The sequence below is a fragment of the Manis javanica genome, chromosome 2 (genome assembly GCF_040802235.1).
Source record: "Manis javanica isolate MJ-LG chromosome 2, MJ_LKY, whole genome shotgun sequence".
Taxonomy (NCBI): Eukaryota; Metazoa; Chordata; class Mammalia; order Pholidota; family Manidae; genus Manis; species Manis javanica.
This window is the reverse complement of record NC_133157.1, coordinates 33901978-33925717: the sequence shown is the minus strand read 5'-3', so window position 1 is coordinate 33925717 and position 23740 is coordinate 33901978. Positions and strand designations below refer to the sequence as shown.

Here is a 23740-nt window from a genome sequence, read left to right as displayed (position 1 = left end):
GAAAGCAGGTGCTTCCTTCCTCAAATGAATGGGCTTTTGAGAACATTTTCTGTAAGAAAGGCCTCTGGATGTGCACGCTGCCACCCATAATCTCAAGAAGAGCAGACCAGAGACAGCATGAGGTAGAAAGAGCGGCACTATGTGTGTGCGTGGCTTGGGGAGAGACTCAGAGGCCTGGATTGCAGACACAATTTTACCTCTGCTAGGTAACTATTGGCAAGTTTCTTACCTTCCCGGCTTCAGTTTCCACATTACTGCAATAGGAGACTGGATCTCAGGATTTCTAAAAGCCATCTAAATGAGAACTCACCACGTAAAGACAATAGGTGTGTATATATACACAACTCTCCCTAGTCGGAAATCTGTATCCAGGGCCCATTCAGCCTTTCTACTTGCTTTGGCATCAGGGAACACTACACTGCATTCCTATTATTTGGACTCAAGACATAGTTTCCCTACTGAACGGACAGTTGGTGGATCCACATCTGGTTCTTGGTTTCCTAGAGCCTACTGGGAGTTAGGGAGCCTTCATTCCTTTTACACCTTTATTGAGTGCTTGCTGTCTGCCAACCACTATGTTAGCTGGTGAAGATAACAAAGATAAAATATCAAAGCTTCTGCCTTCAGCAAGTCCATGATGCAGCTAGGAGATAACTACAAGACAAACACAATATAACTGCCTTAATGGAGGTTTGTCCCAAGTGTGGAGGAAGCTGAGGGAAGGAATGCTTATTCTGTCTGACTGAGTTGGAAGGTTTCCCTGAAGACCCAGAGCTTAGCAGGGTAGGCTGGCTGAGGTATGTTAGAGGAACAAGGAAGGATTTTACATGTAGTTGGAATGTGCTCTGTCAAGGCACAGATGTGGGAGAGCACAGCATGTTCTGGCAACTGTCCAGGATTCAGCATGGTGGTAAACAAGCAGGTAGATGTCAGTTCATGAAGTGCCCTTGATGCCATCCAAAAGACTGCAGGTTTTATGACATATCCTAAAGGGGGTGACTAACGCATTTTGTGGAAAGGTAGTAAATCTCTGTTGAATGCATAACAGTGGGACGATTTGGCACAGTACTTAGGAGCATTTCCTAACCTTGTGGCCTTGGGCACGTTGCTTAACCTCAGAATCTGTTCCCTTGTTTGTGAAATGGGAATTAAAAAACCCACCTCAAAGGGCTGTTAAGTTTTAAAAGTGTTTGTATATAATGCACTTGTATAAGTAAGCCTGGCAATTGGCAAAAGCTCAATAAATTATTTTTTAAAAGATAACATGTGTTCTACACAATACACATCACCTAGATGATCTAGTAATATCTGCGACCCATTTCTTCTCCTGTTTCCTCCTCTGCAAAATGGTCCTACAATTATACCTTTCCATTGTACCCTGTCTTCCTTCCTAGCACTTACCATAATGTTAATTAACGTTTCTAATTATTTTTCTGGCCAAACTCTTAGACTATAACCAAATTACTCGTATTGTTTTTTTCATTATTATAATGATTGTTTTTAATGTGACCATTTTTTCGTGTTTTGTAGTTGTGGGAGCAGCGGCAGCAAAGAGGAGGAAAGAAAGAAAAGAAAGAAAAAAGAAGGAAAACTAAGAAAGAAATGGAAAGGAAAAGAAAAAAAGAAGGAAAAGAACTTGTATTCTGTTTGCCCAGCTAGACACTATGAGACCAGAAACTTGAAAAAAATTTGCCGCTGTATCATTGACTGCTTCTTAATAGATGTTCCATAAATGTTGGCAATAAGAACCAGTGTGAGGCTTATCTTTCAGAACTGTGGCCAAGGGCCAATGAATTGATTCAGTGCTTCATTATCTGTAAAGTTGTACAGATAAATAGATTATTACTAAGTATTAAAATAAGCCATGAGAAGAAGAACGGAAGTCAGAAGCTCCCAACACAATCTTGTAGCCTCCCGAGGCTTCAAAAGACCAGTGTTTATTTCAATCTTTATTAAGGGTGCAGCTCTTCAAGGGTCACAAAGAGTTAAATATGTTGCCTTGTATTCCATAAAGAGACGGAAGCACACAGTGTGAACTACGTTCAACTTCAAACTAGAGGTGGAAGGGACCTGCCTAAGGTCACCTAACGCACTGGAGAAGCTAGAAGCCAGTTGCTCCCGAAGACGGTTATTCCTTGTAACGGGTCTTCAGGTGGTCAAAACACCTACCGCGACAGCCCTAGTTCCTCACGCACTGTTAGGGTACCGAGACACGTGGCACAGGGAGTACGTTCCCGAGGTTAACAGAGGAGGCGGAGCCCGTCCTGAAACCTGCCCAGGGGCATCATGGGAGGTGTAGTTTTTCTCTCGGGCATAGAAGGGTGGGCGCTCCCCTCAGGTTTTGCCGGATAAGTGCATCTCTTGCGTGTAAGTCGTTCAAAGAAAGTGTCCCCGATTATAGATGCAGCCTAGGTATCTCTGAAAGAAGCCGTGAAAGGGAAGGGACAAAGCACGGAAGGCAAACCAAAAGATTACCACAGGGGGAAGAGAAAGGGTTAACAGTTGTCACGCCTGCGCACGCGAGTCCGCAGCGTGGGCGGGGACGGAAGACGATTCCCGGGAGCTGTGTTTTCCCCGGAAGTGCCTTCCCTCCTCCCTGGTCCGCGTGGAGGCGCTTTCCTTACCTCATTTGTCCTCGCCCCTCCCCGTCCCTCTACGCGTTTTGGTTCCTGGTTGGTGCTTCCTGGTCACAGCCGCGGCAGTGAGTATGTGTGACGGATTCCCAGCTGCCAGCGGCTGGGGTCCCTTCTCTGTCCTCCATCTCGGTCACCGGGCTGTGGAACTAGTGCATGTCCCCTCGCTGGCCTCCGTGTCCTCCGTCTGTGCCCCACTTATGGCGGGGCGCGGCTTGTGGCCCCTTAGTCACTCTCTGCCCCACGCGGCTCTGCTGACTGGCTGGGGTGTTCACTTCTCCCTGCCTGGCCAAGGCCTGAGGTCGTGGTTAGGAAAGGGCTGGACGCCCATGGCTTTTGTGGGGTGGCGTTTCGGCGTTTTTTATCTTCACCTACGCCTCAAGATACTCCAGTCTTTAAAGGAAGTTAGTCAGCCAGTTAACGCGGAGGTACCCCCGCACCGAGAGGGAGCCCGGCCTGTGAAGCCCGAACAGCCCTGGGCCAGCTCCAGCCTCTGCTGTCAGAAGCAGCAGCTGCAGTTGTGGGGCTAGAAAAAAATCTGGAGACGGGCTCTTTCCCCCATGTGAAACAGGGAGACTTGGTCTGTGTTCGCTTTATCCCCGACATCCTATAAGAGAATAGTGAATTTAAACTTTAAGGAAGAGTTATTGGTGCAGGGTGCAGTGGGAAAACTGGCTGGGAGTCGTCAGGCCTGAGCTATAGTCATGGCGCCACCACTGACTTTGTTGTTGATTCCAGAAAATATTATTTTTAGTCTGAGTTTATAATTTCTTCAGATTACAGGGTTGAATTAGGAGACCTTTTGAGTTCAGTAAGTAAGCTTCTCAGAGCCCATTTCTGTATGAATAAAATGAAAGCGTTCAATTCAGTGACCCAGGCCCCTTCTAAAGCTCTTGATTTTGTATTTTGAATACTTAGGGTATCACATCGAAAGACTTAAGTAGGCTGTGTATATATTTCAGACAGCATTATGCTTTGGGGACAGTTCCTTATTGCTGTTTTCAAGAGAACCTGAGGGTTTGGGTGAATTGAGGAATAAGTGGAAGTGAGGATTATAACTAAAAGGGTAAGATACCACCTAGCAAAAGGAAAAAGGGCTGAAGGAAAAGTGAATGAAGTGTTTGAGATGGATTAGTTATCATAAAACTTTAGGTATGCCAAGAATTGCTGAACTTGTCTGAATAAATTTAACATAATATTCTCCCATCAACATCTTGTATTCTGTCTTCTTTTTATGTGACCATTGTTTTTTACACATTTGGATTCTTAACCCTAGTCAGATTTGCTTAAAAGTTAAAGTCACATTTGAAGATACTTTAACACTGAACAGTAGTGTTTCCAATATGTTTCTCAGCATAGCTCACTAAGAATCAGAAATTTTAAGTTGAAAATAAACTGTGTTTGTTACTCATTTTCTAATGAAAACTGGGTTTAAAATAAAGCTGTAAATTTGATTTAAATCCCTTTGAGATGGGTACTTAGGTCATCAAGAAGAAACATAGGCTAAAGATTTTTTGAGAGGAAATAAGAGCAAAAGGCTCAGAGTTACCAGTTAGTAGTCAGAGCAGACGTATTGACCTTAAAAAATATACATAGTAAAATGTGAAAGCTTAAATAAGCCGTAAGTTGTCTAGTTTAAAAAAAATTCAGTGAGTGAATACTCCCACTTTTGAATGGTGAGAACCTGCCTTTGCAGTTATTTTCTATAGCTGTCTTGTATTTGTTAAGTCATTTAAGTTCTTTAGTTTTATTCCCAAACTGCTATTTTAGGTTCTAAGAACCATCTTTTTTCCGTCAGGGGATTGCTATAATCTTTGAGTACCAACTTGGGAGGCTCTTTGATGATAAAGTGACAAATTCCAAATGTATGCTTTTCCTTCCAATTAAAATGCCTTTCATAGTTTTTAAACTCTATTGGAACTTGAAGTGAGTATTGTGAGGTAATTTAGTTGTTACTTAGGTGTTAGAACCAGTGCAAATACAGCTTTGAAGAAGCTCTTGTTTTGTAATATTTATTTAAAAGTAAATACTAAGAAAAAATCTTAGTGAACACTTGGCTGAGAGGGAAATCAGTCCTAGCTATGTTCTTTACCAGCTACATATTGGATAGGCTCCCTTATCCGTTTGGACCTCAGTTTCCTTATATGTAAATTGAGAAACTTGGTGTTGAGATAATCTAAAAGACCAGATTTAAAATTTTGTAATTCTCATAGGGACCTTATATTTTTAGTTAAGTATGTTTGAGAATCGTGTGCAATGACCAAAAAGCTAAGAAAGCCTTCTGAATCAAGAAAAAAAAATATATTTCATATTGGTCCTTTTTGAGTAAACACTTTTTACAAGAAAAGTAAACTAAATGCATTTGACTGTAATTAAAGTAGTAACATAAACGTAAACCAAAACAGCCTCAGGCAAACCTTAACCCTGGCATACATAAACTACACAAATAGAAGAGCAAAGTTATGCTGAGCACAGTGTTCAAGTACAGAAGATACAAAATCCTCTTAAAGGCCATAGGGGCTAAATTGTTAAATTCTTTTTTCTACATTTCAGGGAAAGAGATAAACCCTTAGGCCCAAGGAAGTCAGTTCTTATTATATTTCTGTAGTTTATTTTTGGCATACATTCACAGGTGTGCCTATGGCTGTATTCTTAATCCTTTTCCTTTGGGATGGCTCCAAGAGTAGTACAAATTTGTAACTGTAATTTAGCTCTTTTAATTTTTTTCTGTGCTGCACTGGAATTATGTTATTTATGTTTTATCAGGATGGATCCAGTCAGGATTTTGAAGGAAGCATAATTCCTTCCTTTGACTTCTTTCAGAATTAATTTACCTATTAAATAAAAAGGAAAGGATTCATCTTTTATTTGAATTCCTCTGAGGCTAACATTTCAATATAAACTGATAAATGCTATGAACATTATTATTCAGATAGCCACATTTAACTTGTATGATAACAGCATAGAAATCTGAAAGACAGTGCAAGAATGGAATAGATATATTGTACCTTTTAGAGGAAAAATGACATAAAAAGTTGGTTTCTTTTTCTTCTCCCGGCTTTACTGAGATAAAATTGACAAATAACATTGTGTAAATTTATGGTATATGACATAACAACTTGATATATGAATATATTGTGAAATGATTACCATGTTAAGATTAGTTAACACATCCATCACCTCACATATTTCCTTTTTTTTGTAGTGAGAACATTTAAGATCTACTCGAGCAGAATTCAAGTGTACAAGATTGTATTGTTAATTCAGAACTTACTCATCATTTTTTCCCCTAGCTTTATTGAGGTGTAATTGACACATAACATTGTTTAAGTTTAAGGTGTACAATAAAAGTGGAGTCTTTATTTCTGTAACACAAAAAACTCCAGCATAAGTGTAGTGCATTTTTCACTCTTGTTCATTTGATTTTTGGAGTCAGGTGGTTCTGTCACCAAAATGATCATAAGAATACCCTGACATTCTGGGCAGAGTTGGTAAATTAAAAAAATGGCTAGTATTTCTAAAATATATCTGATAGCTAAAAGAGGAGTAGAAAGAATAAATTGTTATTGTTGTTCTCTAGGCTGTCCCTGATTTTGAAACAAACATGAGTTATTTTTCCAGAGCTCTCACTTTGATCAGTATTGCATCAGTACCTAATTGAAACAATTACTGTGTAGATTTTTGGTTGAAGATAGGAGAATAGTTGTAATAGTGGAGACAACTGCAAAATTCATCATAATTTCTATATTTTAGGCACATATTAGATTTATCAGGGCTGAAGAACAAATGCTTGGTGATGATATTCATTCATTCATTCATTCATTCATTAATTCAACAAACATTTGTAGAGATCCTGCTAAGTACTAGTTACTCTGCTTGGCTTTGAGGATCCGTTGTTTAGGCTTTGGGGATCCATTGTTTAACAAAGTGCAGATAGTTCTTGTTCTCCTGGGGTTTGTGATCTATGCTTGTTGGAGATTTACAGCGAATTAGTAATTAGAAATGAGGTGAGTGTTTTGAAATGTCAAGTGCTGTAGCAACCTGTAAAGGGACTCTTAATTTAGTTTGGTAGGTCAAGGAAAGCTTCTATGAGGAAGTGATGTTTAAGCAGAGTTGATGGATGAGCAGGATATGATAGGCCCACAGTGGGAACATACACTGCTCCCGTTGCCAAGAGTTTTGCCTCATTTTTAGGTCCTTAGTAAGTTTGTATTTCATCACATCTTTATAGCTAGCTTGGAAATAAACCAGGTTTATCAAATATTGTTATGTCTTCTTTTGGTCAAGGATCAGAAGGCCATAAGATTAATCTTTTAATTGAGAATAAAAATTTACACCAAAATGCTAAATATAATTGTTTCCTGTTGTGGATTTTTGTCATAGTTGAGGTAATATTCCTTTATGACAATGTATACCTGGAAAGGTGAAATACAGGAACAGGGAAAAGGTGAAGATTGGATGGAATAGTGAGAGTTACCTAAAATATTTTTATAATTTTTAATATTTTGGAGGAAAAGTGTTTGGTGTCTGAATCAGTGGATTCAACCTATTTTTCCTTTCCAGTGTATCTGTAAAATAGGACATTTCCTTAATAACTATAACTCAATTTATTGGTAGTAATTTTCATTTGGTAGGGGTGGGCATTACTAAAGTAGGTTATAAGAGGACTTAGAAATCCATGAAAAAAGGTACTCTTAAGAGTAAAAGGTATTTTAATATGTCATTGAGAAAAGTGATGGTTTGCACAGAAGTTAGCTCCAAGAGGTGATACTATTATGCACTGAACAGGTATGATCTGAGCTTTTAAAATACATTCTTTATATGACTTTCTCTTTTACAGCATCGAAGTTACTGACTTTCCATGATGTTTGGTGGTTATGAGACTATAGAAGCATATGAAGATGACCTTTATCGTGAAGAGTCTTCTAGTGAACTGAGTGTTGATAGTGAGGTGGAATTTCAGCTCTACAGCCAAGTTCATTATGCCCAACATCTTGATAATGTCGTCAGGGAGGAAGAACATGAAAAGAACAAGTCTGAGAATTGTGAATTATCCAGTAGTAATCTAAACCAGAAAAACTTAATTATTCTTTCAGATAGTGAAGTCATCCAGTTATCAGATGGGTCAGAAGTCATCACTTTGTCTGATGAAGATAGTATTTACAGATGTAAAAGAAAGAATTTTAAAGCCCAAGCAAAAGAGAAGATCCGAGGTCCTCTTGCTTCTCTTCATTCAGAAGAGTTGGCTGATAAATGTAAGAGGGATACTGAGAGGCCTAAACCCAAAGAGATATCGGGTCCCATCCAAGAGGTCATGATTATAGAGGTCAGTTCAAGTGAAGAGGAAGACAGCACCATTTCAGAAAGTGATAATGTGGAAAGCTGGATGCTGCTGGGATGTGAAGATGATAGAGATGATGATATCCTTCTCAATCTTGTGGGATGTGAAAACTCTGTTAATGAAGGTTAGTATCATATGGGCCATTTTGGAAAGTAGTATCATCTTTAATAAGGAAGATTGCTTTTCCTAGACAGAAGACCAATAGGGTCTGCTCTGTTTAATTCCTCACCTTTTGGTCTTGTTTTTTGGTTTGTTTCTCATGAGACTCTCTTACCAATGGCTACTCTAATCGTGGTCAGTCTGAATACCAGAAAGAGTATGTCAGAATGTCAAAGACACTCTACTGTAAACAAATTCATAGCTGCTGCTTCCTGTTTGGCTAGAGGCAGTTCTGGACTGAAATCTTAGTTTCCCCCTCTCTCTTCTGGGTACCGCAGGTGAGTACTCCATCCACCTCTGACATGGTCCTGTGCTCTCATTTGCCCAACTCTATTGGGACAACTTCTTAAGTGATTTGCTTGCCTAGGAGTTAGGTAGCAAGCCTGGGGAATGTCTGGTATATAGAGGATGTGGAATTGGTATTATGATTTTAGGAATTCCACTAAGTCACTAAGATGGGAAACTATGAAGAGCTGTAAGTCTACAGTAGACTGTATGAGAGAGTGCATATTTGTCTCCTCTGTCACATACAGTCATATAGTCTTGCTGTTTATTTCTTTAGGAATTCCCTTTCATTTCTTTCCCTTTATGTCTGTAAGTCCAGGGAAAGGAAATCCTGGGCAAAATACCTCTAAAAACCGAAATCAGTGAAAGGGAGAAATAAAGTTCAAAATCCATTTATTGCTTACACATTGCAGTCTGGGGCCGTCTCTCTCTCCTCCAGCAGAAGCAAAACCGGCCTTCCCCTTCACCTCTCAGGTACAGATAAGCCCTGCCTGTTGCCCAGGTAATTACCCATAGATATGGAGATGAACTTCTCTCCACCCCTGAGGAATGATGCAGATGCACTAAAGCCATACTTCTCTCCACCCTTGAGCACCTGTTGATATGCGTATGTACTAAAGCCAGGTGAGAAATTCTGGAAATATTACAATTTTACCCACAATGTCTAATACCCAGTCTCTTGCAATAGTTTCCTAAATGATATTTTATATCTTCCCTGCGTGCTGTTGTTAAACTAGTAGTCTTGTAGTGCTCTTTTACTCAGTGGTACTTGGCTGCTCCAAAACCTTTAATGGCATCCATCACTCAGTATGAAGGTCATACTTTGGAGTCCCAGGATTGATAGACTTTTTTTTAGGAGCCAGATAGGAAGTATGTTAGGTCTTCAGGCTGTAGACTCTCCTACCCGAACTTTGCCCTGTGGGGAAGCAGCACCAATACCTCAGGAAGCGGGGCAGCTTCTCCAACAAAACTTTAGTTACAAAAGCACTGGCTGGCTCAGTCCGTGGCAGCCTGAGCCTAAGGATGTGACGCAAAAGGAAGAAAAGGAATAGAATAGTAGCTGGAACACAGAGCAGAATCAAGCTAAGTTTTGTCAGAAAGGGAAGTCTGACAATGTTTTTAGGGAGAAAGAAAAGCACTTCTGAAGGAGAAATTAACCTGTTTGATGGATTGGGGTGGGGAGGCCAAGTAAGATGTATCTGTTTGAATTAGTCTTAAAAGGGAAGAGAGATACTTTTAATTGCTAGATTATCAAGTATTTATAGAGGAAGAAAAGAAAGAATAAATTCAGATGGATGTGTTTGATTTTCTTGGGAAAATGAAAGTGGGAGTGGACAGGGGATACTTAAAGCTTTGAGTTTGGAAGGGATGTTTAAGTGCAATGGAGCATACTCTTAGGCAGTGGTTCCCAATATTCTGAAGATGATAACTTGCTTATCCCCATGTGACTGGTTATATTTTTAGTATTCGTTAATTGAGAACATGCATGTTAGCAAAAAGCTACTATTTGATACTCCCTTACTTAGTATTTTATTAACCATAACATTGTCTGTACATTTGAAAAATAGAAGTATGTATACATGGGAGATAGTCTTTATATAATGCATGCGTCTTGGTCTCCATTGTGCTAACTAATTCTGTAGCTCCCCAAAAGTCTGAAGCTCATAGCTTGGAAATCATTGCACTTACAACTCAACAGTAACAGAATAAAAGGATTGTTTAGAAGTGTTCAGTCAAAACTGAAGCAATATGAATTTGTAATGAAACTCCCTTTGAAGGATTTCATAATTTTTTCCAGTAATACCTGGCAGCCTGGAGCAAGATGATCCAGGGTTAGGCATAACGTTACATAATGTCAAAAAAGGATCTAGGCTAGTCTTCTTTCTCTAAATTGCCTTCTCCTGACATCACACCTTGTTTCATCAAACACTAATGTGTTAGTGATGATCAATCACTTTTGTTGAATTCAAGTTTCCCATGTCCACCTTGCTGAATATTTCCATTTAGGTATCTTATTGTCATTTCAGATTTAACATACTGAAAAAGCTTGATAAATTGGAAAGAAAGCTTCTTTCCACAGAAAGGAGCAGGTCAACTAGGAGGTGACTCAAACAGAACTGTGGTTTCTCAGGGCAAACTGAAAAGGTTTGATGAAGGGTAGTGAGAGTGTGGTTAAGGGTAGCTGAGCTATTTGGAAATGAAGATTCTAAAGGAAAGGGAATGATGGATTCAGTCAGGTTTGTCTTACAGGACTGAAGAAGAGAAGGTTGGTAATCAGGTATATAAAGACATCTCTGGAAAACAATTTTAGTATTTTATGTTTTAAGCAGACACGAATCATGGCTGTTCTAGAACTGCATTTTGTGGGGGATATTTGTATTTCTATTGAGGTAAAATTAACATAAAATTAACTATTTTAGAGTGTTCAATTCTGTGGTATTGAAACCATTCACAGTGTTGTGAAACCATCACCTCTATCTAGTTCCAAAACATTTTCATGACATCCTAAGGAAGCCTTGTACCCATGAAACAGTCATTCCTTCCTCATTCCCTTCTCTCCCAGCCCCTGGCAACCACTAATCTGCTTTTTGTCTCTGGATTTACCTATGCTGGATATTTTGTGTAAATAGAATCATCCAATGTGTGGTTTTTGTGTCTGGCTTCTTTGACTTAGTATAATGTTTTGGAGGTTTATGCATGTTGAAGTGTGTATCAGTACCTCATTCTTTTTTAAGGCTGAATAATATGCCATTGTGTGGATATAGCATAATTTGTTAATCCAGTCATCTGCTGATAGATATTTGGGTTGTTTCTACCTTTTGGCTATTGTGATTAGTGCTGTAGGGAAAATTTATGAGTAGGTATTTATTTGAATACCTATTTTGGATATTCTTTTAAGCATCTACCTTGCATATACCTATTTTGATTCTCTTTGAGCATATACCTACAAATGGAATTACTTCTGTTTCACTTTTTGAGGAACCACCAAACTGTTTCCTCAGTGGCTGTACCATTATACATTCCTGCCAGTAACAGAGGGTCCTAGTAAATTGTATTGTTTTTTATGATGACTTATTATGTTGTACATGTCTTGATTTGCTAGTAGGCTTTTTTTTATTTCTTACAGTTTTTTTTCTCCTAGCATTTTGTTTTTTGTAGTTGTTATTTATGTTGACTTGTGTTTTTCTAGAATGGGTTTTTTCCGCATCAGATTTTCCTTACATGTTTTCATCCACTTACAATTTTTAAAGAAACTGATTTATTCTTATAGGTATACATTTCTTTAAAGTTCAATGTGTGCATGTGGGTACATTTATACCCCTTTTTCTGCAACATTAGTAAAAACATTTGATATAAGACTTAAGTAATTCTGAGTAATCCTTGATTCCAGACATTCAGTGTGTGTTTCTATTATCCATATTGAAATTTATTCCTACTCTTTGCTGCTAGGATTTATTTTTTTGTTACAGACAAATGTTAACAAATTCTTCAATTCTGCAGTTTAACTTGCTTAACTCTTATAAACTCTTACAAATATTCAAATATATATCCCCTGTTTTATTTCCTTGATCTGCTAATGCCATAGTCCTATTTCTTTCCAGTTAATAAGCAACATATTCAGTACTCACACCTGTTTGAGTGTGTTGTTACTACTCTCTAATCATTATCATCTCACTCATAAATTGATCTGGGGATAGATCTGGTTCAGTTTATATAATAATCTTTATAGAGAGAAGATTTTTTTCATGTCAGTAGAAGTTTGTCAAAATTCTGCTATACTTTTGAAATGATGATTGTTAAATAGTAGTAATAGCTCTTTTGTATACTGTTCTCCCTCCACCATAAACCCCCCAAACCTACAGCATCATATTAAGAGAAGCGAGTACAGACTCCTTGAAGGCAGCCCTTTCCTATGCTCAGAAGTCTCCACAATATTTAAAATAATCCTTGACATTTATATTAATTTATTTTCCATTAATTACTGTATCATTAAACATTTACTGAGCCTCTACCCTATGTAGAATACATAAAAGGGACTTAAAGTGGTAAGGTTTTAGCCTTCAGTCGCTTAGTGTTTCACTGAAAACATAAAATATCGTAAGAAGCAAATTAGTTTATGAAGTTTCTTCTTAACCATGGGAGTTAAATCTCTCAAAACCTGGTGATATATATGGTTGAAAACTTAACACTTTCTGAAAAATAGGATTAGTAAATTTGAGGTAGTACATGAACATATGAAGGACATTGTAAGTACATATGTATTTCCCATTTACTATTGTTAAATTTAACAGGTTAAGTGCAACACCACCCTTGCTTTGTGGAAACTTCAGGCTCTTTCCCACTACTACGGTTTCAGTGAGATGTTTATGCATTTGTTGCTTTACCGCACACCATTGGAGGTAATAGCACAATCAGTCAGACACTACACCAGTAGGAGGCATTTTTTTCCTTTCTTTTCTTCCTTTAAATGTTCAGTACTTTATGGTTTTCTGATTTGAAGTTGTTGATTAATTTCCTGATGTTCCATTGAGGCCTTGAGGATGTAACACTTATGTAAAGTGCTCAGCCTAGCCTTCCTCAGTACAGACAGTTTATGATTAGGGCTCTGCTTATAATAGATTAATGCCCAAACATAGGACTTCAGTGTCTGTTACATCTACTGTCAGCTGTCTCTACTGAGGGATGTAGAAGTTTATTTCTCAGTTCTAGGCTTCATTTCCTCCACTTTCTTTTCTCTTTCCTAAGGCTTCTTTATATCGATGATGCTTGTTCTGTTTTCCTTTTAGAATTCTCACCCTCTACTTTCTTATGTTACTCTTGGTAGGAGTGATGTGCTATCTCATGTGTTAGAAAGGCAGATCTCCTGGTTGAAGAAAAGATGTACCAAAGAAAATCAGCATGTTTTTTAATTTGTGAGGGGCATCTCAAGTTTGGGAAGGATTATTGTATAAGACAGCCAAATGATGAGGAGAGACAATACGTGCTACAGGAATTATAGAGGAATAACTAGCAACTTATTTTCCTGAATGGAACAGGGATAGTATTAGCTCTAAGACTAATTATTAACTCTTTGTTAGTTTTCTACTGTGGAAGTTTAAAGTATACAAAAATAAAATGTTAAAATGGACTCAGTGTCCCATAAACCAACTTATGACCAGTCTTTTCTCATGTATAACTCCATGCCCCTGTGCTATATTGAGGCAAATTGCAGACATCATATAATTTAATTAATTCATATATATATGAATGTGTATATATATATATATATATATGTATATGTATATAAACACATTTCACTATGTACTTCTGAAACATAAAGACTCTTTTTAAGAAACATAATCGCATCATCATACCTAAACAAATTACCAATGATTCTTTTATCATTAAATACCAGTCAGCATTCAGATTTCCCTGACAGGCTCTTAATTTTTTTTCTTACTGTTTTTTAAAATCAGGTCCATTTTTTGTAATTGGTTGATAAATTTAAGTGTCCTGTAATCTATAGGTTCTTCCTTTATCTCTTTATTCTGTTTTTTTTTTTTTTTTTACTTGTAATTTATTTGTTGTACTAGCTGGATTTGTTTTTTGTCCTCTAGAATTTTTTGTCGTCTGAATTTTGTGTCATTAACTACTCCTTCAGTCTGAATTTATGTGTCATTGTATCTCTTGTGAACTGATCGATCTAGAAGCTTGATTAAATTCCAGTTTTTCTCCTTGTGATTATGCTATGAACTAGATATAGATTCATTTGTTTCATTTTGCTTTTGATGTGTTTGTTTTTTAGTATTGCCTTCTAAAGTTTAATTTGTTTTATAATTATGTAAAATGTTTATAAGGTTCCAAATTCAAATCAATAAGACAATGTAAAATACATTCAGAGAAGTTTACCTTGTATCCAGTCTTCAACCTGTTCCCCTCCTTCCCCTTATGGGTAACTGGTAAGAGAAAATAGATGTCTTTTATGTTTAAAAAACAAGCAAGTATATATATATCTTTATACCCTATCTCCCCCTTCTTAAAATAGTAGCATACTATCCACACTTTGCCTTGTTTTTTCTGTTAACACTATAACCTGTATATCAGGCCACAGTAGTATGTAAAGGTAGTCTCCTTTCTGGAACTATGGACAATTTTTATATCTTTATATTTATACTAATCTGAGCTGGACATACTAGGCATGTGACCAATATTGTTTGAAAGTGAATGAAAAGTAATTTAAAATAGTTGATGAATAATATACTTGCTAGAGTCTTAAAATGTATTTTAAATAAATGTATAATAGTCTAATTTCAGAAGTATGCTTTATACTTATTCCTGGTCTTAATGTTTCTTTCTCATTTAATGATTTTGAAAGATTTAGATTTTACAAAAAATTAAATAGGTTCAGATTTTAAAAAGAAAATACCTTTTGGAGAATGAAGAATATAGCATTTTTAAGAGCCAAAGCAGTCAACTTGCTAGTATATGACTGTTAAGGTGTAGTATTTTATACTAATGTAGAGCTCTTTAAATATGTACAGTTTGGCACATTGCTCCTTTAGTTTGTCAGCATTTGGCACATAGTGGATACCTAGCAAATCTTAGGTCAATTTAATTGAACTTCTACCTTTGTGTACAGAGTAGTGCTCTTTATATAGTACTGAAGTTGAAATTATGGCTTGATTAAAGTAAAATCACAGCTTTTGAAATAGAAGTAAAATTGTGGCTTTTGATGACTTAGGGTAGTAAGTCTTTTAACTGTTTTTACATCAAGGCCCATTTGCTCCAAACAATATGCATATAAAAGTTTTGGATGCAATTTTGGAGGGTGAAGAACTTATCTAGAAGGCAGTTGCTGAATCTCTGACATTATTAAGCACTCAAACAAAACTTTGATAACTAATTAAAATTTGAGTAGAGTAGGTTACCTATTTGAATTTCAGATTTTCAGATATGTCACATTTTATTTGATCTGGGTCTTTATATATGATGCTTTTTCTACCTGGATCAGTGTCTACCTTGCCTGGCTGATACCCACTCATCCCTCTGGTCTCAGTTTAAAGTTTACTGCTGAGTGAGGTAATGGACTTAGGTTCTCATTTAGTAGCTCCTCAGTTGACTAGTTGTGACTTTGGTTAACTTTCTTTATTGGTAAAATAATAAATGTTATTTCATTAAGGTTATAAAACTAAATGAGACAATGGATAAACTAAATTAGTGTAACAAGAAAATATTTTGACAGAATTCTTAAAACTGTGAAATAGGTCCATTATCACTGTGACAAGTACAGGCATGTAACTTCCACTTGGTCTTTTTAAGTTGAAAGTTCTCAGCTTTCTTTTTGTGAATCCAGGTTGCTTCTGAACATGTCTCTAGTATGTTTGAACTTGTTGGTAGGCACTTTCCTTAAATAAATTTGATTTGGTGACATTTTATAATCTCCTAGTTAAACCTAAGTCTGAAATCTGAAAATCAGTCCAACAGGTGCTTATTGGGTACCTACAGTGTACCATTAAGGTGTTGGGATTCAAGAATTACCATGTAGTCCCTGCTTTTTAGGAACCTTAAAATGCATGACAGCATGGAAAGTTCACTGTAACACCCAAAGTATATTTCTACAAAAGAAAAAGAGATGCCCCATTACAATCCATAATAATTTCCAGATGAATGTAATAGACTTTCTGGAAAAGATTACTGTGGATAGACAAAGTACAAAACTGAATTGAAAAGTAGCGTTTGGAGCTGAGTGTTAAAGAATGGGGTGGATTTTAAGTTCAGGTTAAATGCAGGAAGGAAGAATAGGAGGTAAATCCCCAAACCCAGATATCAACTTAAGACTGTATGGTACTACTAATGTTTTGAATATGTGTCCGGGATGATTAAGCTTTTTAATAGCATGTCTTTTTAGAATCTACCTCAGACTAAATGAGAAAGGGTATTTATATTTTATATATGTTCTCTGTATGCAGAATGCTGTGATTTTTTTGTTCCATTGTTTTCTACCCATTTCTTGATTGAATATCTTTTTTATTTTCCTTTAAAGAAAAATGGATATTTTATGCAACTTATGGCAGAAATATTTTCTCAAATGGACCAGGTGTTATAAGTTAGTCAAAGGACATAACCAGCTGTTTAAAGCGTGTATTTTATGCAAGGCTGTTCAAAGTAGAAGCTGTCTTAAAACTCATTCCTTATAGCTTGTGTTGTTCCTTAACATCTTTTAATATAGGAAGGGAACACATTCTTTTAGTTTTGGGAACACTAATAAATTAAAGTTTGCTTCCTCAGATCTTCAAGGTGGTGTTTTATCACCCTTTCTGCATTTATCAGATAACCAGTCAAGCTTAATTTCAATAAATGCAGTTTCTTGAGAGATCATATGAGCTAATAGGTCATAAAGGTGGGTTGCTGTTTGATATATTTCTCACTGATATATAATTTAATTTCTGTGTTATAATTGAAAAATGGCCACATGCTAGAGTTCCAGTGACCGAGAGCATCAAGGAGCTCCCTGCCTGATGTTTTCAGCTTTTGTAAGTCTGTACTACACAATTCCTAAAGCTGCTTTTGAACTGTGTCTCTAGTTGTAGCATGTCTCCTTACACTTAACTATTGTAAGGGCATCTTTTTATTTAATTTCTAATTAGCATAATGACTTGAGCTATTTTATTCACTGTTCCGTGGTGTAGTTGTCATAGGGAGAGAAGAAATATAAATGTTCAATTTCAACTTTACTTGTGAATGGGGTGAAGTTTGAAAGCCTTTTATGGTCATTGTTCAGTAGACTGAAAATCTCATTAGAAATTCCAGAAATGCTAAGGCAGCTTTGGGTTGGATTTTAATAACATTTTGGAATGTTGATATTGTATGTTGCTAATTTCTGTGATTTTACTGTTGATCAGCAATTTAGGTATGCATTCTTCCAAAGTCAATTTATGACTTTTAGTCTAAATTCATTTACAGTATCTTCAACAGTGATAAGTATCTAGGGAGAGAATTAAATTTTACTTTTTTAAAAAACATTTTTGTTTGGAAACATTTGATTTTTGTGTAAGATACACTAAACTTGTTGGAAACTACTTAATAAGAAAATACCATGATTTCTATTTATTGAATTAATTACTTCATTTAGTTGCCATTAAAATTATTTACTCATCTATAGGTTTACATTTTTTGTGTAATGGAGAAGCGTAAAATTAGATGGGCAGCATTTTCATTCTACTTGTCATAGGAACTTGAATCCTGATGTCTGGGTAAAGAGTATTTAAATGTAATTTTCTTATACCTGTTTGCTATAAAAATGGCCTATTGCATATAGTGATCATTTGTCTAAGAAGTATAATTTACAGACAGCATATTTATGGTCAGAAGGTAAATTTAATGGGAACTACATATGATTAGACTATAAAACATTTTTCAAAAGTTCAGAATAGTGGACATTCACAATTTTTTCCCATGTAAGAGTAAAGGCTATTCAGATAATTCAGTCTCTAAACAGGAGATCCTATTTTTAAGACTCTGCTAAATTTATATTTAATTTCAAAGTAATTTACTGATCTCTTGCTAACATCCTCTTGGTTGTGAACGCTTACTGAGGTAAAAGTATTGACTTAATGGAAGTTTTTCAGCCAAAAGTTTTTAATTGCTCAATCATTGTTTATCTTTGCTTTGTTATAAATTAAAGTTATTGTCATGGTTAAGTTTCTGGCATTTTGAGTTACTTGCCCAATTGTTGTTGATTCTGATGACAATAAAGAAATAAATATTTTAACTGAGCATCCACTATGTGTAAGGTCACATTTTCTTTTGAAATTATACAGATAGCTATACTTTAGAATATCTATTGACTTGCATTTTAGTTTTTGAATCTTGATCTGATAGCATTGAGTTTGAACAGAGGTATAATTCTGGGGTTGAAAATTATTTTTGTAACATAGATTTGAATTCGGATATAAATGCAATGTAATAATACGTTATTAAGAAGTGGATCTTGTCTGCTAAATGTGTACTTTTCTGTATGACATTTCTCCCTTAGAATTTCAGCTTTTGTCATAGTCTTGAAAATTATTTAAACTTGAGAACATCTGCTCCTCCCCTTTTGCAAATAAATTTTAAGGGAAGACAGCATAATTCTATAATGGGAAATAAATTATACTCTTCTTCTTTTTGCTTTTTTACAGTTATCTTAAAATGACCTCAAGATGAAAGAATGGCTGTTTAGAGCTACTTACTGAGAGAAAGTGTTTTAATTGACAACTCCCTTGAAGCACATAGATCAAATTTGATTTTGTTTGTAACTCAGTAGTGCCTGTATAGAATTACCTACTTTAGAGAGGGAAAGCCCCAATTTCTAGAAAACTTTTCAATACTCTCTCCATATTTGTAGTTAATCAGAAATTCTAAATATACAGGAAATAGACTGGCTCTGATTGATAAAAAAAATTGTGAAAGTAATTGAAAAATTACGCTTTGAAAAGCCAGGTGAGAGGAATACAGACTATAGAGGAAAATGACAAATAAATGAAGAAAGGAGGTGTTAAAGAAAAAGGAAACAACCACATTAACCTGTAATTTACTCCTTATATTTTAGCCATTTTTTAGTGTTAAATGGTTTGATTTAAGCAAAAATGAACTTCTGTTGATGGTTTTGTTTAGAAATAGCATTACTTTCCATGTCTTAGGATTTTTTTTTTTTGAAGCTGTTCAACACATTCATGTCTTAGGATTTTAATTGCCAATAAAATTTCATTGTTCTAATAAGTACTTGAAAAATAACTGCATTCCTATATAATTAGTACTTTGTTCTTAATTCAGTACCCTTAATCACTCTAGCTCTTTTGGTTTTCTTTAAAAATGATAAAAAAAATTGTGAAAGTAAATTTTGTGGGAGAATAAATATAGCTTAAATATTGCTGTAAATGTGTTTGTATATTAATCTGGTATGATTGGTTTTTAAGTGTATGAAATATTCCCTAAAAAGGTTCATAGCATTCAGCCTAAATGTTTCTCAATATGTGAGTTCCTGGTAAAAATCATCAGATCCTAAGTTGTGGAATATTTGTATTGGTTCTTAATTCCATGACTGTTTGGGCTGTTGTGTAAATCTTGTTGTTATTCTTTCTGAGAGGTTCTAGTTTGGGAAATTTCTTTTATTACCAGATTTAACAGATGAAATATGATGGTTGTACTACAGATTATTTAATTTTCAAGCCGTTTTGGTTAAACTAACTTTGGGGTATATACTTCTTTACGGGTAGTCAAAGAGGAGTTGTGTTCAGCTGTTTGATCGTGCTGCCACTTAGGTTAACATCAGCAGCGAAGGACCTTATCTCTGACTTCTCTTCCTTCTGTTAAATTTTTTAATTGCTTTAACATTATTTAAATATAGAAGAAGATAGAGTTGTGAAGCAAATTTCTGATTTACTGGTTCTCCATATTAAGCAATGGTAATCCTTTCTCTTTTAAGTATATTACATATGTATGTATATTTTGATTTAAAGGGAAAGAACTTAGTATTTATAGTATGTGGATACAGTTATTTTTTTTTTAATTAATAAAATGAATTAAGGTTGTTTGGAAATCTCAAAAGATCTTTAGTATACCTGCAACCTCAGCAGTCCCTTTTTATCTGTACAGATTTCCCTGCCTATTGTGGCTGTTTGCTCTAATTTAAATTTCCCATGGCTTTGGGTTGCAGACTTGGTTTTCTGCAAGAGTGCCCATGCTTACATGGTCATATATTCTGGGTGACTTTTCCACTTTTTCGTTTTTGTTATTTTGTTGATTGCTAAAAGGAAAGAGGATTTTTTTATTTCTTTGTTTTGATCTTTCTTCCTGAGCCCATCTATTTGTGTGTTGTTTTGTTTTGCAGATTGGGAAGAATTATTGTGTGAACTTAGATCCATGGAGACTAGCAGGGAAAAACTAATTTTGTTCTTGGTTTTGTTTTCTTAATAACAGTAGCAATTTAATTTTTGAGCCATCAGAAAGAAGCTCAAAAGATATGCTAGTTTTATGTGTGAAACTGATAGAAAATTATTAATCCCGAAATTTTCTATTCACGGTCACTCTACTGTTGGAATAAAAATGTTATGTTGTGGTTAAACTAAGTAAATACGAGAATTACTAATTATCAGTAAGTAGTACTATTACACATTTTTAATTTAAATGCAATTGTATATCCAAAAGAAGTTATTGGCAGTCAGTTGTAGTCTGATACATAATTTCCTTACATTCAATTTTTGTTGTCCATGTTGTGTACATATTCAGATAGACATATGAATATACATTTGATTGGGATGTACATTTTTAACTTGACCAGATCTTAAAAGTTTGCCTGTTCCTGCAAAACATGCTTATTTTTCAAATGTGAAGAATTTTGTTTTATGAAACAACTTTATCCTGCTGAATGGTAAGACTTTGAAGTGCTGTGGCAATTTAAATACTGAGTAATTTGTTACTATTGTAAGGGAAAAGTATAGGTTTCTAGTCCTAACATCTCCCCCAAATGTTTTTTTTGTTAATGTCTGAAGACTTTAAAGTACTAAATTAATGTGATCAGAGCTACTTCTGTTATACATTTGTTTTGTGAGGGTGTCATCATACAGTAGCATTCTTTAATTGAAATTTATATTCATTTAGTTGATATAAAACAATAAAAAGATCCTTTTTAGCATTTACATTATACCATGAAAAGTGATGTTGTGATATGCTGTTAATAGGCTAAAACAACTTTCTAAGGTTGAGAAATAGGATGAAAAAGGATTTGTTTTTATATGCATAGTTTTAGGGTTATTTTGTGTTTAATTGATTATACACCAGTGGCAGTGAGGTACCTAAAATTCTCTTCCTGGATGTCTAAGTACCTTGGGAATTGGGGTAAGATCAAGCCTTCTTTCTTTTATCTGCTACAGTTGTAGTTTTTTCCATGTGGATTTTAGTGCTCCTAGAATACGAAACTGATTTAAAGAATTTGTTATTACCAAGAAACCAATAATTCTTTAACTGTTATTTTCTAGTTATTATATTCATATTTTTATTTCTATGAAATGACTTCTCAAAAAGCAATTTCTTTTAAAATCAGTGAGAATTTCAAACTATGAAGAAAACGTATTCTGGTACTATTATTAGCTGTTGTTCATCCATGGCATTTAAAATAATCTTTTGAATTTCTGCTCTTTCATCATAGTTGCAGAGGGTTCATAACTTTGTAAAATTATTCTCCCTAGTTCTGATTAGTATTTTTAAAGGCATTGTATAAGTTTAAACTTAATGTTCATATGTAATTATGGAGAAATGCAAATAACCTCTAAAATATATTTATTTCTAGTATTCACATCAAACCAGGGTATAATCTGTGATATGAGAAGTGATTCAGCTGTGAAAGTATGCAGTTTTAAAAATAACAAGGAATTCTTGTTTTACTAACCAATGTTCATACAAAATGCTATTAGTTCTTAAAGCTCATGGCACAGATTTGGAGCCAAATTTGAAATTTATTAAGGAAAGAACAAACTGCTGAAGTGCTTTCATGCTGTTAAAAAAACTTGGTAATCATCAGACATCTTTTTTTAAGGTAATGATTGCTTGATGCCTTTTCCAGTCTTTATTGAAACTCGTTTTGTAGGATTTCTTTTTGGTTCTCCCCCTTTTTTTCCTTTTGGCAGTGAGTGGAAGACTCTTCTAAAACTGAATGGCTGAACATGCATGTATAGTAAATATTAAAGTATAATGGGAATACTTTTATTCTTGATTTTTTTTTTAGGCCAGAAAATGCTGTGAAGGTAAGCCAGTGAAGGTTAAATTACATTGTGTGGTGTGGAAACTGTTTTCTGTATAGAAAAGTAGGCTCTGGAGTAGAGCTTTAAAAAATAGGGGTTGTTTGTAAAATATTTTGCACTTTGTTATTGCTTGGTAAGCTTGAGGTATTTATATTTTTCAATGTTCTAGCTCAATTATTTTCCTGAAAAATAATATACTGAGAATGAGGGAAGATGTGGAGTGTGAACAGAACAAGAACTGGCACAAAGAAAACCTCCTTCCCAAAATGTTGCCACCTGATAGGTGGAGGTTTCTATGCCATTATAGATTTTCAAAACATAGAGGGTTTAAACTCTTTTTTTCTGAGTTCACTTGAACTTTGACATATTTAACAAAGTTTGATTGTGATAAGTATTAATATTTCAACTCTGGTGTTTATCCTAGGTTAGCCTTTACAAAATTAACAAAACAATGCATTGAGGCTAATTGCTAATGTTCAGCTAAGTTACTGTGTTCATTTAAGTAATAGCTCTTGACTATTTATTAATATGATAAGCTAAAATTACAAAAGGTCTATGAAGAATGCAGAAGTTGAATTATGTAAAGTTAATTTTGATATTTTGCCATAGAAATAAAGTATGTCTTATATGTAATAATTTTATTTCTTAATGTTTTAAGTACAAGCTATTGGCTTTCAGTATATAGAAAGTTAAGACCTTTTAATTTTAAATATTGATGTATATTGACTAGAGTCATACTTTTTTAAATTGCAAAAAACTTGAGGCAAATACATAAAATTATTAGTGTTTAGCTTATCTAGATTTTCAGTGATGGGACTTTGTGAAAGAGGAATAAGGCATGGGATTTTTTTTTAAAGAAAAGGTACTTCCTTTAAAAGTACTTATTTTAGAACTAGAGAACTCTTGTGAAGTATAATAAATCCATATCCATAATTATTTTAAATCACTAGTTAGAGAGGAAGGTATGAAATACTAATATCTTCTTTGTTGGAAGTCATAAACTGTTTTGAAAAGTATGAAAGGGAAAAAATAAACTGGTTTCAGGAATATTTATATCATTTTGACATTGTATGTTATTCATAGATTCATGTCACAAAAGCCTGCATGACTTCACAAAAGAATTAGGTGTATTTTAATTCAGTAGGCTTGCTAAAAACAATTTTGTTATAAATCTAGAAAAATTTATATATAGTATTTTTCCTCTTTAAAGTTCAGTGATTCATTTTGGTGCTTTTCTCAATTTCAGTTTTTCTTGTAAATTTAGACATTATTTGTTTTAAAAATGTATGTCCAGTAATATGTTATTGCTTAGATATATTTTTACTGTTCCAATTACATTTCATCCATCTATGACATTTTATCATGTAGTTACTATTTTATTATTCTTTTTGTGGTATTGTTGTAAGGTCCAGACTTCAAATCTAAAGTAAGAGCTAGTGTGTATTACAGTGTATATGACCATTTCTAATTTGACCTGTTACTGTAAAGAAGGCTAACAAGTGTGTATGACTAGCCCATCCCTTCTGGAGCAGTTGAAAACAGGCCTCAGAAGACTCAAAGGA

General features: G+C 34.9%; 1 protein-coding gene and 1 long non-coding RNA gene across 3 annotated transcripts in view; one reads left to right on the top strand and one right to left on the bottom strand.

Moving 5' to 3' along the window:
- Window positions 1-1936: 1936 nt before the first annotated feature.
- Window positions 1937-7467, bottom strand: LOC118968035 (uncharacterized). The gene is made up of 2 exons (XR_005055411.2): window positions 2625-7467; window positions 1937-2418 (listed from the first exon to the last, which is right to left on the bottom strand). It is a non-coding gene; the product is annotated as an uncharacterized lncRNA (long non-coding RNA).
- The window catches only part of ZCCHC7 (zinc finger CCHC-type containing 7), a 293686-nt gene continuing 272499 nt past the window's right edge, over window positions 2554-23740 (top strand). Inside the window, exons 1-2 of one of the 2 annotated variants that reach the window (XM_073227484.1) lie at window positions 2554-2705; window positions 7474-8098. In XM_073227484.1, coding sequence (XP_073083585.1) covers window positions 7495-8098 — 604 coding nt within the window. In that variant the 5' untranslated portion in view covers window positions 2554-2705; window positions 7474-7494. The remainder of the gene's footprint in view (window positions 2706-7473; window positions 8099-23740) is intronic. The other variant, XM_036996562.2, reaches the window with a different exon arrangement.